Raw genomic sequence first — 15,458 nt, 5'->3', positions numbered from 1 at the left:
AGGACAGGGGTTGCCCACCTCTGTCCTGAGCAGCTGCGGCCAGCACCCCTTGACCTCCAGGCCGGGGCTTGTAGAGGGTCAGGATGTCAGCCAGGAACTCCTCCATCGCCTTGCCCAGCTTGGGTTCGCTCACAGGGCTGCGTTCCTCGAACTCGGCTCCTTCCAATGAGTCTTTTTCTCGTTCTGGAGTGGCAAAAAGGCTAATCGGTTTCCTGCCCCTCTCCAAGTCACTCTCCCTCCCCAAAAAGTCTCCCAAGGCAAGGCATTCAAGGAGAGTCCAAGGTACAAGTCAAGGCTCAAGTCCAAGGTCAGTGGTCAGTTGGCCATAAACTCACCTTCCGACTGCAGCACCTCCTTCAGGGAGCTACCGTTCTCCGTCCCGCCGAGAAGCCCCTCAGAGTAGCTGCTGAGAAAAGAACCACGTTTGCAGGCTGCTCATGGCCAATGCCCAGCTGGTCACCAGTATCATGTCCCCCCCCATCTCCTCCCGCCTGACCAGACTCCTGGGTTGGCTTGCAAACGCTCAGTTCTCCATGCCAGTCGGGGTTTCCAAAATGGCACCTCTTGGCAAGAGCCTGGTTCAGCTTTGTGCATTCTGCTACTGGGAGGTAGCAGGCGCTGAGGAACTACACTGGACAAGGCATCCTTTAGAATTGACCACTTTTAGGGTGACCCTTTGAAAAACCTTCTATGGAATCCCTACATTTTGGGGAAAACAGAAGTTTTTAAACAATGGCTGGATGGCAACCTCTTCAGGGCACTTTAGCCATGCAATCATGTATTAACAGCGGGTTGGACTGGCTGGCCATTATTATTATTATTATTATTATTATCGGACTGTATCTCCCTAGAATCACCAAAAGCCCTAGAGGCTGGAGGATTTGGGGAGCTGTAGTTCCAAACCCTTTCCGCGGTGCCAACCTCAGCTCTTGTTCCATAAAGTCTCCACCACTTTGTGCCCATTTCTCCCGAGTAAACCCCATACTTACTAGCTGGGGCTGGGGGGTGACGTCCGGTTTGGGACCGACAGCCGCGGTTTCAGGTGGCTGGACCGAGGCAGTTTCAAAGAGCCAGCCGTCTCGCTGATCATGCTGCACCAGCTAAGGATGGGACAAAAGGGCAGAAGCAGGAATCAGAGCCGAGTTCAAGTCTAGAAAAACCACCACCAGACATTTCTTCAGCAACTTTCCAGGAGGGCTGCATCTTCCTTTATGGCAGAATGGGGTCAGATAAGATGGCCCTTAATTCATAATTCTATGAAAGGGGAAAAATGGGTGTACCGTAAGTCCCAGAATCCCCTAGCCAGCCTCACCAAGTAGCCCTTATTGGCTGGGAGAGGATTCTGGGAGTCATCGTCCAAATAATTTTTTCTAAGCTCTGAAAAGTCTTGCTGGTCTGAAGTTGGTACTAATCATGTTGTTAGAGGATTATGGGAGTTGCAGTGGCCATCCTGGCTAGGGGATTATGGTCACTGGCTATTCAGTGTAGGGGATTATGGGATCTGAACTGGCCATTCCAGATACAGGACTGGAGTTACTGGTCATGATTTCTAGGAAATTACATGAGCTGTAATTGCCATACTAGCGGATTATGGTTACTAGCCAATCTGCCTAGGGGACTATGGGACCTATAGTCACCATTCTGTCTGATGGATTGTGGATATTGGACAGGTTTCTTAGGGGATTATGGGACCTTTACTCACTACGCTGGCTAAAGGATTATGGCTACAGGCTATGATGTCCAGGGGAGTATGGGAAGTGTAGTTCCCCAAAGTAACTTTTCCAAGCTGTGCATGAAACCTTCCCCCAGCCTCCCCTTTTCTGCCACCCCAATGTCTTACTTCTTCCTCTCCGAAACGGTCTGGGCCACCAATTCGTAGATCTGGGCCCCGTTTTCCCAGCTGAAGATCACATAGAAGGCCTTGATATCTAAGAGGAAAGAGAGGACTGTGACCCTTGCAAAGGCCACTTCCCCCAAGAGACCCCCAGGAGCCCTCTGAAAGCCCCCGCAAAGCTCCCCTTAGTATCCAGCAGAGCCTTGCAAAGCTACTGTATATATTCATGTATAAACCTAGAAATTTTAGTCAAAAAAATTCCCCCAAATAGCCTGAGTCAACTTATCCAAGCGTCAATGTCAGTAAAGCATACTTTGACGCCTATTAATAAAGGAAGCAGCCGCTGGTGAAAGGCAGGAGAGTCATCCGTTTGGGAAAACTTGACCCCATCCTACTCTCCCATCCATCTAATACATACATAAATAAAACTTTTATTTATACCCCGCTTTTCTGTAAAAACAATCAAAGCAGCTAACAATTAAAACATCCCCCACAATATTACAATATAATGACAACACCCCCTTAAAAAGACTTTGGGGTGAGCATAAACACTGAGGCCTGCTAGAATTTTGTACGTTTTTGGCATTATTTTCCTTGGCTTCATCCATTAGATCTTTTGTTAGGTGCCCCTAGATTTTTACCCTCGACTGATCCATGGGTCATATTAAAATCCATAATATTGCTCCCAAAACTAGCCTTCGACTTACAGTCAACTTATAGTTGAGTATATACAACGCGCCTGCGCCATACAACGGCTCGTCATACGCGAACTTGAGGTCATGCAGATGGTGAATGGGGCGTGCACCTGTGGCGCATGGGGTGCCGTGCACCGCAGAGGTGTGGGATTTGACTTACACAGAGGGGGGTCCACTGTATGGTAATTTTGGGAGACTCTTTGGCTCCCCAAATCCACCAGCTCCTCCTTCTCTTTTACTTTCCTCCTCCTTCCTCTTCCCCTTCCCCTTCCTCTTCCTCCTCCCCCCTCCAGCATCCCTCTCCTGGTCACCTGTGGCCACCTCTCGGATCATGGCCGAATTGAGCTTGATGATGGGGCTGAGCATCTGCTTCCCGTCGGGGGTCGGGGTGATGGTGCGACTGTGGCATTTGAGCACCAGGCGGTCCTCCTGCTTCTGGAGAAGGACCAAAATGTCGCCCAGCAGCAGGACATGAACATCTGGAAGAAGGGGGCCAGAAGAAAAAGGGCAGTGGGGTCAGGGAGACAGAAAAGGACAGAGCAAAGGGGTCCATTTAGGATTCTCAGACTGGCTGCAACCTTCAAAAGCTCAGCTTGCAAGCGAAGATGCCCATGATGGCATCAGACCCCCAAAAGGGCCACCTTTAACACCAGAAACCTGGCACACTCCTCTCCTGCCTCAAAATTTAATCCCACCAAAAGACCAGGGTTGAAAAGGGGGGCAGAGAAAGGGGCAGAGGGGCCACGGTTGGGCACTTGGCAGGGTCAACTAACCTATGGATTTGTCCTTGGTGAGACGCCAGGTCAAGGGTCCTTCACACACCAGGTTCTTCTTGGTGATATCCGTGTTCTGTGGGCAAATGAATGAATGAATGAAGGAAGGATGAGATGTTGGGCTCTTTGCATAAATCAGCATTTCACAGGAGTGGGAACTGGTGACCCTCCAGATACTCTGATTTTGGAATGGTCTGCCTTGGAGGATGGTGGGCTCTTCCTTCTTTAGAGATCATAGAATCATAGAATCATAGAATCGTAGAGTTGGAAGAGACCACTAGGGCCATCCAGTCCAACCCCCTGCCATCTTTTGAAAGAGGTCGGATGGCTATCTCCCAGGGATGCGTTAGAGGTGGACTTCCAGCATGGCAAGGGGGCAGACTACATGGCCTTTGAGGTCCCCTTCCAACCTTATGATTCTGTGATCTCCCATCAGACTCCAGTGCAGCCAATGGCAGCAGTCTGAAGGGACACAAGCTTGCATCTTCTCTCTATCTCTCTATTACACAGAGACACACTGTTGTATTACCACACAAAGGAAATCCAAGAGACTTGAGGCTGTCTAGATCTCCCTACTCCAAGAAACTCTCTGGGGCTTCTAAAGTGCATTTCACAGATACTTTGTGGAAGGAACCGTGAGAGTCGGAGCAGACCTCGGAGCGATCGCAGATCCCTTCTTTTGATAAATCAGGGGAAAGAACCACGCAGCCTTTCTCCAAAGGTCTGTTAGATTGATTCTTTGATTGACTGTTCGATCAATCGATCTCCTGCTTTTCTCTCAATAGGCTTCTCTCAAAGCAGCTTACAATACAAGTTACAGCAAATGAGCTAAAACAGGTTTAAAAGTATAAACAATCAATCCAACTGAGCATTAATTTAAAACCATTAAAAAAAGACATCCAGTGCATTTTCCCCATGAAGAACAGAAAGCAACAGATGTTCCTGGACTGCAATTCCTAGGTGACCCACAATGCTGAGGGATGCTGGGAGTTGCAGTCCCATAGCATCTGGAGAAGGACAACGGATTCTCATATCTGGGATACAGCTTATGTTTTAATAGCTGCATGGCAGGCTGAAACCCAACGGACGCAGCCTCAGCATGGCAAGACAAGAGGAAGAAGGATGACCAATTCCTGCCTGTTGTGGAGTCATTAAAGGCATATAGCTTTTACTGGGAAAACTGGTTCTACTGGTGGAAAATCGTTCCCTCATACAGAGGAGGATATGAGGCATTTCCTATTGATTGATCCCAGTAAGAGTAGTCTTACTGACTCTATTGTTACATGGTCAAGACCTATGGAAATCCCATAGGATTTTACTTGGGTTTGTGTCAATAATAGGACTCAGGCCTCGATCCACAGCCATGTTTTGCTGCCATGAAAGACCCCCGGTGCCCCGATCCCAGATGGGAAAAAAGACAACGGACGGAAAACTCACTCTAAACTCGCTCAGCAGCGGATCCGTACTTTGCTTGAGGTTGGAAAGGTCCAGGCGACGCTGGTAGTCTTTGAGTTTCTGAAGAGTGAAAAGTGGAGACAAGGAGGAAGGAAAAGGGAGAGGATTACTGCAGGAAGGAGAAAGAATGCCGGCAAACAATAACTATGCAAACACAGTGCTGCAATCCCAATATCCACAAAAATATGGGTTCGTTGCCCCGGTGCAATTAAGCCACTTAACTCCACATAAGAGACAAGAGAATCAAAAGATTTATTCTCTGCAGCAAATAGGTGTCAGCAATCTCATGACCCAAAAAAACGACAGAAAGGCTGCATCCGCACTGCAGAAATAATCTATCTTGCCACCACTTTGCCACCATTTTCACAGCAGAGCTTGGGTGCCAGAACAAACTACCAGTCCCAGAATTTCATAGCCTTGAACCACAGTAGTTAGTGGTGTGAAACCGGATTATTTCTGCAATGCAGATGCAGCCAAAGGAATGAAAGAGATAATGTTTTGTGGGTTTTTCAGGCTAGAAAAGGAAAGGAAAGAGACATTCATGCACATATATTTTTCTATAAGATAACCGCACCTGTTGTGGCAGGTGATTCCAGGTGAGGGCCTGACATCAATAGCACAATAATTGCCATGGTTCTGCCCTATGGAATCCTGTGATTTGCAGTTTAGTGCTTAGAAATCTCAAATTCCACAAGATGCAGCCATGGAAATTAAAGTGGGACCATGTGCTTTTATTCTGCAGCGTGGAAGAGCTCCGGGAACCTGCCTTCTTACCAAAAAGTTCTCCATGTTGCGGACCTCCTGGTTGACGTGGTTCAGGATCTGCCGGCAGCATTCGGCTGCCCTCTCAACCTTCTGGCGTTCTTCATCTTCCTCTGCGGCGTGGATCAAGAAAATCAGAAGCGCTTTAGAAAAACCACTCCTGACCTATGGCCCCAGTGTGGCCCAGATGCACAGCCCACATCTGGTTCTTTACAGGTCCCGGAGAAAAAGATCTCCTCTCCGATGCACACAACATCGTCTTTCCCCATTGCCAAAGCATACAGATGCAATCTCTCTCTCACACACAGAGACACTGATCAATGAGAGGCCATTATGTAGGATGGGAAGACAATACTTTAAAAATAGGATGGCAGAGGGTTAATGGGGACGGTCCCTGCCAAAGTGGGATAGTGTGAGGGCATGCTTTCCTACCAGTGCATTTGGCAATGTTGTGAAGAAGGAGTGGATACTTGGTCAGCCTTTGCATCTCAGTGGGGATGATGTCCTTCAATTGCAGCCTCCGGCACCGAGGCTGACTTTCAGCTTCCTAGAACAAAATGGAAATCCAGACATTCCTAGAGGGGTGTTCTCTCAGTGTTTTTTATATGCAATTTTTGGCACTTTTGTGGGAATCCTGCAACTCTAACCCCAGTGAATGTGAAAGGCCCACTGTACTATTATTGCTAATAGTAATAATAACAGATCAATTATATGTTGATAGTTTGCAGCTACAGTCCGCCCTTGCCTTACGCGGGGGATCCGTTCCAGACCCCGCCGCGTAAGGCGAATTCTGCCTATGCTCGAGTTCCATTGGAAACAATGGGGCTCATGTGCAGCCATGCGCCACGGGCGCACACGCCCATTCATTTGAATGGGGTGTGCCACCCCTTGCGTCACGCTTGCGCCCTGTGGCTTGAATGCGTACACTCAAGACCGTGTAAAGCGCACCTGCGTATAACGCGGGCGCACTGTACTTCTCAACTTCATGCCTGAGCAGAATGCTGCAATCCAGAAGGAAAATGCACATCGAAGGCTCTTGCTGCAAATACCTGGATGAACTGGTTGAAACGGGGCTCTTTCTTCTGCTTAGCCTTTAGCTGTTCCAAGGCAAAGGACTGACGGCTGCAAAAACGGGCCGAAATCTTCTGGAACCACCTTCCTTCAGATCCATCAAACTACATGGGAAAGACACCGTTATGAAGATCCTTCAAAATGTCTGCCTGTTCTGGACCTCCAAGATAAACCTCCTACTCCCTTCCCTCTAACTCTCACCCGTGCCAGCAGAGTGCTTCCAATTTCAGAAACGACAGAATAGTTTTCTTCTCTCAGCTTCTTCAAGCTCTCCAGAAACACTTCTGTGGAAAGAAGGATTTGGAGACAGAGAGAGAATGGATGCCAATAGTGTCAAAAAAAAGGGCTGCACCAGGAACCCCAGTTTATAGAGAAGCAAGGGATTTGATTATCTGTGGATTTAATTAATATGTCCTCTCTAGGGATCTCTAGGTCTTCCAGAGAAATTCTGCTGGAAATTGACCATAGAGTTGCATTGGAAGACCTAAAGATTCCTAGATAAAACACTTCTCTAGGCATTTGTAGGTCTTCCAGCATGATAATATGGTCAAATTCTGGCAGATGTTGACCATAGAGTTCTGCTGGAGGACCCAGAGATTCCTAAAGTGGTGGCCAAAAAAGTACTGCTAATTCGTTTACGTTTTTTCCACTTTCACAGGGGTCCTGTGCCACTAACCCCAGTGAATATGGGGGGACTGCTGTATTATCTCCCAATAGAGTACCAGCAAAGGACTGCCGCTCTTAAAGCCAAGGAAATTATGGCTTTTTTTGGGGGGGGGCACCGATTGAACGCTTCCCTCCTTCTCCCCGTCCTCACTGTGTTCATCAACCAGATCCTCCAAACTGGGGAAGATGTTTGCCAGCTCCCTCTCTATGAAGAACCCCTCCGTCAACAAGGGCTGGTAGAAGACTTCCAGAAGCACCCGGAGCATGCGCAGGTGGGCATGTTCAGTGATGAACAGCTCTGCAGGAGCAAAGGAAGGCAAGGCGTTATGGTCCCGCACCAAAGTGGACAACTGGATGAGTGGCCAGCTCCACCTCCCTCTCTTGACCCCCAGCTCTGACCCCCACGTGCGACATACGGAGCAAGGGTGCCACACCTACCGTTGATCACTTCTTGCCGCTTCACTTCGCTTTTCTTCAGCCTGAGGAGGGTGTCGGGGGGGACGAGCTCGCGCCAGTTTGGCGGCTCGAGCTCCAGTTCCGAAACGCGCGGCTCAGTCTCCTCAGACTGGGGATGCAGAAAGGACGGCGGGGGCTCACCTCCCCCTGCCCCTCCAGGCTCCAAGCTGGATTGAGCCAAAGAGAAAGACAGAAATGCCGGTAAGGACAGATGGACACAGGACACAACAAGTTAAAATGGTTTCATCGCCTCCCTGCAAAAAACCCTCCAACCTCGGCAGTCCTCACAAAACTACAAGTCCCACGGAAATTAACACCTTTACAATTCTACATTTGCAGCGTGGATTTATTCCAAAGCATCAAGACAGCTCTCTGAAAGACAGTATCTTCCTCCATAAGCCTGCTTGGAAAGGTTCAATTCATTTTCTAATACAATTCCCAGCATCCCTGCAAACATGGAGGGATAAAAACAGCCAAGGCATCTAGACCTGAAGGTGGTAACCCAGCCAAGAATTTGGAAAGATTTTTTTTTGGGGGGGGAGGATTACAATTCCCAGCATCCCGGCTAACACGAGGGGACAAAAACATCCACAGCGACGTCTCGTGGTGGCCGCCCACCCTTCCCATTTGGGGGGCACCTCTTCACCTACTTGTGGCTTCCCTGCTTCTGCCGGGCCTGATCCAGGGCCGGCTTCTGCTCCAGCTCACTGGCCCGGGCAGCGGCCTCAATGTCCACGTCGCTCCGTGACCGTGGCTGCTTGCCCTTGGCCGAGCCACGCTGGGACCGTTTCCGTTCGTAAACACGCAGGCTCTCCGAGCGCCCCAGTTTTCCCGTCAGCCTGGCAAGGGGGGACCATGGGGTGGCAGACGGTGGACAATGTGGATGGAGCCATGGCACAGGGACACAAACAACCACGCAGACCAACCAGGGTGGGGGGGACGTTGGTTTCGACAAGACAAGAGGCAGGGGGGCGAACCGACTCGTGGAAGGGCCACAGACCAAGGACAAACAGGGATGGAGGAAGAGGAACAGGGCAACGAGAGCCATGTTGGCACCACAAGGTTGAAGGAGCCACAACCAAAGAGGCCACGAGGCAAGACAATGCCCGGTTTTGGCACAAGGGTGCATGGAGAGGCAGACGTTAGCACATGCAATGGCAGGGAGAGAAGGGGAGAGAAAGAAATCGTGAGCATCCCAGAAACTGGTGTGAGAGACCCATGCGCCAGAACAGGGGAAGGTGGACAGTGAGTTTGCAAAGGTGATCTGTGCTGTTGCCACACAAAAGATGGGCAGAGCCCAGGTATGTGGTCCCCCCATAGAAGAAACCCACTTTCTCACAAGTGCTGGCCAGCCACTGACTGCCATCCGGTTAATGCTCAAAATGGGTACGTTACAAAAGAGAGACTGGTAAAATGAGGCGGCAGCCGTGCCAATCCACCACCATGGGAAGGGGCACCAGTCTATTTGACCTCCCACCCTCCCCAGAGACTCAATGCTCCCCCCATTTGCAAACAGTTGTCCAAGGGAGGGGGGTTACTGCCATTTTGTAAGGCAGCTCCGCTGGAGCGGAGGAAGAAAAGGTAGAGGAGGAGATATACTTAACTGGGCTCTTGTGCCTTTCCCTGAGGAAGGAATTCATGCAAAGGGTGAGGGGAGGGGAGAGATGAGCCCACCAACCTTTTCCGCCTTCTAGAAAGGAAGAACAAGAATACAGAAGGGTGATTATGTTAAAACACTGGAAGAAGAGGAGAAAAAAGACAGGACAGAGAAAGAGGAGGAAGGGAGGGAGGAAAGGGGGATGTGCTACCCTCGCAATACAAACTCTGGAGGGGAGCAGAGAGCTCTCGCTTCCTCTCTTTGCAAAAAACATTTAGACCAAAATAGAGGAATAAAATTCTCCAAAATGGCCCACCAAACAAGAGGCACCCAAAGTAACACTTTGTGTCCCACAAATATTGTAATTCCTAAACTTGACTCCTGGAATTGTTTGGGCACTACAACTCCCATAACCAACCAGTGGCCATACTTGCTGTGACTTCTGGGAGCTGAAGTCCAGCTGCCATCAGAGGACCCCTGGCTTTTGCAATCCTAGCTGGGTTTCCTCTTATGTAGCCGCCATTGACTTCAATGAGACATCGCCCCACTGAATTTGGGGGGGGGGGTGTTCTGGTGTAAGTGCACATAAAGTAAAAGCCAAAATAATCCTGGAACATGGGTGCAGAGAACATAGCAAGGGACTGGAATGAGACCACTAGCAGCTCCAAGGCAATGCAGCCAGTGGTGAGGAATGCTGGGAGACGCAGTCCAACCACATCTGGAAGAGGACTGCATGGTTTGCATTCAGAGATAGAACCAAAACCAGTCCGTTTGCACTCATGCGTTCTCTAAGAGCCCCCAGCCATGTGCAAACAGGCTTTCGAAGACTCCCCTGCCCTCACCTTTCATTTTCGGCCCCATCGTCCGCCGGGGGCTGGTCCCCAGCCAAGAGCTGCTCAGCCGCGGCAGAGTCTCCAGCATCCACTCCGGTCTGACTGTCCGGACCTAAAAGACGGCAAAGACAAGGCATGGAATGTGGGGCAATGGGCAAAAATCCAGGAACATGAATTATAGCCACAGATTCTTTATCCAGAGATTCGAATACCTATGGCTTGAAAATATTTTAAAAATATATCCATTCCAAAGAGCAAACCTTGATTTGACCATTTTATATAAGGGACACCGTTTTACTGTGCCCCTTGTATATAATGAGACTTGAGCATCCATGGATTTTGGGATTCTGGAACCAAGCCCCAAGGGATACTAAGGTCCCGCTGAATTTTTGGTTGCCTTCTTCAGAATAGCTGGCATCTTCCCAGAGGGAATCTCAGCTGTCTTTTGAGGCAGAAGGCCATGCTGAATTCCTTGCTCCTTTGCAGAGTCCCTGGGAATTACTGCACGGAGGAACATCTAATCTTTTCATAACATTTCTTCCTGCAGCCTCTCACCGGTCTCTCCATCGTTGGCCTCCCCAGGCGGGGGGTGAACGCTGACGGAAACCCCGGAGGGATCCGAACCCGCAGCCGCCCCCTTCACCCGGCCTGGGACCCCCTCGACCGCCTTTGCCCCCTTCCTGTCCACGCCTGGAGCCTTGTCGCCAGCTGCGAGGAAACAAATACGGACGGAGGAGGAGTGACTGTTAAAAGGAATTGGACCATACATATATTCTCTCGAACCCAGACCCTCCCCATATTTGCAAAGGCAGGGTCCTTCTCCCCGGACAAATTCCCCCAAATTTTCTTCAGGGCTTCTGCAGAAATTATGCATCCAGGGATTTATTGGTGGCTGTGGAAGTATGGCCTTTTAAGTAAGGGTTCCTTATTTATTTCTATCCTCGTTTTTTATCTTTTTAAATGCTTTAAAACTGCTTTAAGACTAACACACTTTTTAAATGCATGGTTTATTCAATTGGTCAGTTTTTAAAAACTGGATTTAATCATTATTTCTTTGCAGCTATATTCTGTTCCAACATGCTTTGAGCTGCCTTGAGCCGAAGCTTGGGCAAAAGCCGGCTGAGTCTAAAATGGCTGATGGAAGGTATTGATAATAAGTTAATTAATTAATGATAATTTATTTGAAAATAATTTATGGGATAAATAAATTGAGCTTCTCCTTTAAGTTCCAAAATTAAGGTCCAAAACACACTGCAGAAATAATCCACTTTCAGACCCCTTTGACTGCCCTGTCTCAGTGCTGGGGAATCCTGGGAATTGTAGTTTATGGCGGCACCAAAGCTCTCTGACAGAAAAGACTAAATGTCTCACAAAACTACAGTTCCCAGAATTTAGAGGATGGATTTTAAATGTAGATTGTTTTAAAATGTGCAGGTCTTGTTCTTTCAAACTGCTGCATGCTTTAATTAATGCATCTTAACTGATGTCATGTGTTGCTGATTTGTTGTTGTTCCCCACTTTAATCCATAGGGAGAGGCAGGTAAGAAACAACAACAACAACAACAACTATTATTATTATTATTATTGCTGACATTATGGGCGATGGTGTGGACTCCAATTTGGTTAGATTTGGAGGGGGTGTCCGCAGACACATGGCCTGTGTATTTATTTCTGGACCTGAGCATAACTGGAGACTCCTGAGAGTGAAGATTAATTCATTTAGGCAATGACTCCCAAACTTTGGCCCTCCAGATAATTTTGGACTTCAACTCCCAGAAGCCCCAGCCAGTTTGGCCAAGAGTGAGGAATTCTGGGAGGCAAAGTGTCAAACATCTGGAAGACCAAAGTCTGGGAGCTGCTGCATTAAGGGACGGGGAGAGTGCATAAGAGCATAATTGGTGCATAAGTCCTTGGAGAAAACATTTAAAAGTGATGGTATCTCCCTGAGCAACTCCATCATGAAAGATGGACGGACAGACAGACGGATGGACAGACGGACGGACACAGAGAGAGCAGCTATGGCATGCCAAGAAATTTATCTGGTAACGCAACACATGTGCTGGGCTTGAAAAAAGGGGTAGGTGATACATATTAGTACATCATCATCGTCATCATCATTATTGGGATACAGAGATGAGAGGCATTGTTATTGTCAAACCATGAATACGAAAGTTAGCATCCGGTGTTATAAAGGGGTGCATTAGTTCTCTGGCAGCTCTTTCCACAGAGGGAGGCAATGACAAAAGGGGTGCCATGCATTATTTGGGGGGAGGCACTGGTTATGGGGAGGGGGCTGGTACCTTCACCCTCGGGTTTGGGCTGTCTGTAATCAGAATCTACAAAGAAAGGAGGGGGAAAAGGAGGAGGACAATGGAGGACAAGGAGAAAAAACTGGGTTTGCGGGGGGAAGACTGGAAGATGCAAAACCAGACCCTCCCCGTGACAACGTCGAAATGAATTTTTCTCTGGGCTAAGAAATGTGGCAGATTCATCACCAAAATCATAGAAACCTAGAGTTGGAAGAGGCCACAAGGGCCATCCAGTCCAACCCCATTCTGCCATGCAGGAACCCTCAATCTTGGGTCGCAGTTTCCAAAGGGGCCAATTTTGGGGGGAGAGGGTCCTAAAAAACTGTAATTGCTCCTAACAACCCTCACTAGGTCTCCCCAAAGAGTCAGAGAGTAGAGAAATGCCATCCGTTGGGAAGCAGTGGATCCTAGAAGGTCTTATATCATCATCATCAGCATCATCATCATCATCATCAAATCCTCTTTGGGTCCTTCCGGTTTGCATTGTCCACCAGGACAGGCAACATGTTACAGAGAGATTTGAATGTTGAATTAGGACTCCAGCAGACCAGGATCTGAACCTCTGCTCAGCCCTGGAAACCCACTTGGAGCAAGTCATGCTCAGCCTCAGAGGAAGGCAATGGCAAGCATCCTTGGGAAGAAATCTGGCCAAGGAATCCCCATCATTAGGGTCTCCATAAGCTTCAGAAGGCACAAGAATCCCCTAAGACAACTGACCACCAGCAATGAGACTCCTGCAAAGCTTGGGGAAGTTACTTCTTCTGCAAAAGGCAAAACCCTAACTTTTCCAAAGTCTGTTTCAGGATGCAGACAAGAGCAAACTTGCTAATGCTACTTCCTTCCTCCTTTCTTAGGGTAGTTTTCTCCTGACTTGAAGGATGGTATGATCATCGAGGATACAATAATACTGAGCTAAATACTGCAAAAGGGGGTCCCCTGGACCGGGACTACAATATGAATTCACCCACAGGCTTTGCCCTCCGATCGCCAAATGCAGACTTACAGTGAGAATCGCCCCGGTTCCAGCGAGTCGGATCCAAAATGCTGAAGCCCTTTTTCGATTTGGCAGCCTCTTCCGGCTTCTTGGCCCCTGAAATCTGAATTATGCAAGAGAGGGGAAGGTGAGTAGGTCATGCCCCCCCAAAACAGCACCCCTTCTATTCTTTCCTTCTTGTCCAAGACAATCCTCCCCACAGAAAGGGCGCAGGATTTGTTAGAGATGCAAACCCTAGACTAGCCATTCATTGCAAAGCTTTGCACAGTGCGCTGTTTCACTGGACTCTTTGCGCTATGCAAGTAGAGCTGTTTGATCCCACTTTTAAACTGTCGTCCTGTGGAATCCTGGGATCTGTAGTTTGGAGAGGCACTACTGCCCCCTGAGAATTCCTAAACTGCAAATCCCAGGATTCTGCAGCACAAGTGGAAGTTAAAGTGGAATTGTAGCACTATAACCATTTACTATCAAAGGGCCCTTGGGGTCTTTGAGTGGACTTGTTATAAAAGGTTGCAAATTCCATGGATAGTTTAGCTGCATATTTTTTAACGATCCACTCCTTATCTGTTTGTTTCCCTTTTCCCTCTGCAACTGTTTTCACTTGCATTTGTTTCAATTTTTGCACCTGAAATAAATAGCCGACGGAAGGCCTAATATTAGCCCCTTGTCCTACCTTCTTCCGGAAGAAGTTGGCTTTGGATTTCTTGTTATCGGCAGTTTTGGTCTTAACCCCCAGGTGCTTCATGTACGTCACGATAGCCGTGAAAATGGCGGAGCTGGAGGTGGAGATTAACGGGGAAGAAATCCCATGAAAGAAGGGAAACTGAGCCAGACGCTCTATTTTCACTTGGAAGAGAACATATCTGACCTGAACATCACTTGGCTTTCCACTTCTCCTATTTCTCCTTCCTTTAAGGCGATTAGAGCCTTTTCCACTGCTCATTATTGAACATTGCCTGGGGATTATGGAAACTGTAGTTCCCCCAACCCCCAGCTCTTCCAAGCTCCGATCAGGGGTGGGAATTGTGTCCTTCTGATGTTGTTGGACTACAACTCCCATCAGCCCCATTAGCCAGCACAGCCAATAGTGAGGAAATCCTGAAGGTGTGTGATCCAACAAGATCTGGAGAGCCCTGAAATAGGTAGCTGAGGATTCCTTTTTTCCCTTCCAAAATCTAGGATCAGAGCTTGGAAGAGTTACTGTCTTCTGGACTACAACTCCCAGCATGCTGGAAAACTCTGGGAGTTGTAAACTAAAAAAGAACCGGTAACTTCTGTGATTTTAAGGTGCTGCACACAGATCAGGGCTGGGAATGAGAAGCCAGATATTGTTTGGACTGCAAGTCCCATCATCCCTCCTGATGAGGAATGCTGGGAGCTACAGTCCAAGACCATCTCGAAGAGGCTTGCCTCATTCCCATTCCTGAGAAACAGATTGCAGAATTGAAGAGAAATAATTTAGTACTTGGCACACAGATCCCAGGTTTGAATCCTGGGTTTCCTGCTTTGAACCATCATCTTTAATTGCTTTTTGTCTTTTTCAGTGTATGTTTAAATTCTTTTAATATTGTGAATAATGTACAGTACGTGCATTTTAATCTCCCCTCTTCGCATGCTTTTAACTGCATTGCTCTTGTTTGAAAATTGCAAGAAGAACTTGCACTTGGGACCTAAGGAAGGGGAATTTTATAAAACTCTGCAAGGTTCACGAATGGAGTCCAAGAGTAGGTTGAATTGGGCAATTTATTAAAAACAACCCAGTGTTGATGGACTCTGGCTTGGTAGCAATAATAAGTAAATCAATAGGGCCTAGGAAAAATGCCCTTTCTTCTGCCTTTAAGACTGGCATCCTGCCATGGCCAAAGACTCAAGGGTTAAAACAATATTATTTGCCTTCCTTCCCTTCCACTTCCTGAGCACAGAAAGTAATTTGCTGTAAACCACATCCGGTGGCCTTTGTGATGTGGCGCTGGCATCGTGGCATCGGGTGGCGCATAAAATCCAGTGCCCTGC

General features: G+C 48.2%; 1 protein-coding gene across 9 annotated transcripts in view; it reads right to left on the bottom strand.

The window, feature by feature from the left end:
• The window catches only part of LOC149304728 (rho guanine nucleotide exchange factor 1-like), a 45,519-nt gene that overhangs the window by 13,842 nt on the left and 16,219 nt on the right, over positions 1–15,458 (bottom strand). For 5 of the 9 annotated variants that reach the window (XM_089478704.1, XM_089478702.1, XM_089478707.1 and 2 more), the window contains 20 exons: positions 14,119–14,221; positions 13,455–13,548; positions 12,443–12,478; positions 10,698–10,850; positions 10,152–10,254; positions 9,391–9,402; positions 8,363–8,551; positions 7,695–7,879; positions 7,408–7,554; positions 6,792–6,874; positions 6,569–6,694; positions 5,952–6,066; positions 5,532–5,632; positions 4,740–4,817; positions 3,303–3,378; positions 2,841–3,008; positions 1,841–1,928; positions 990–1,100; positions 336–406; positions 19–183 (listed from right to left, as the gene is read on the bottom strand). In XM_089478704.1, coding sequence (XP_089334830.1) covers positions 19–183; positions 336–406; positions 990–1,100; positions 1,841–1,928; positions 2,841–3,008; positions 3,303–3,378; positions 4,740–4,817; positions 5,532–5,632; positions 5,952–6,066; positions 6,569–6,694; positions 6,792–6,874; positions 7,408–7,554; positions 7,695–7,879; positions 8,363–8,551; positions 9,391–9,402; positions 10,152–10,254; positions 10,698–10,850; positions 12,443–12,478; positions 13,455–13,548; positions 14,119–14,221 — 2,204 coding nt within the window. The remainder of the gene's footprint in view (positions 1–18; positions 184–335; positions 407–989; positions 1,101–1,840; positions 1,929–2,840; positions 3,009–3,302; positions 3,379–4,739; positions 4,818–5,531; positions 5,633–5,951; positions 6,067–6,568; positions 6,695–6,791; positions 6,875–7,407; positions 7,555–7,694; positions 7,880–8,362; positions 8,552–9,390; positions 9,403–10,151; positions 10,255–10,697; positions 10,851–12,442; positions 12,479–13,454; positions 13,549–14,118; positions 14,222–15,458) is intronic. The other 4 variants (XM_089478705.1, XM_089478708.1, XM_089478709.1 and 1 more) reach the window with 3 other exon arrangements.

The sequence above is a fragment of the Sceloporus occidentalis genome, unplaced genomic scaffold (genome assembly GCF_023333645.1).
Source record: "Sceloporus occidentalis isolate IW3139 unplaced genomic scaffold, rSceOcc1.0.p SCAF_13, whole genome shotgun sequence".
NCBI lineage: Eukaryota > Metazoa > Chordata > Lepidosauria > Squamata > Phrynosomatidae > Sceloporus > Sceloporus occidentalis.
Note: the sequence above shows the minus strand (reverse complement) of the source record. Positions and strands in the feature narration are given on the sequence as shown.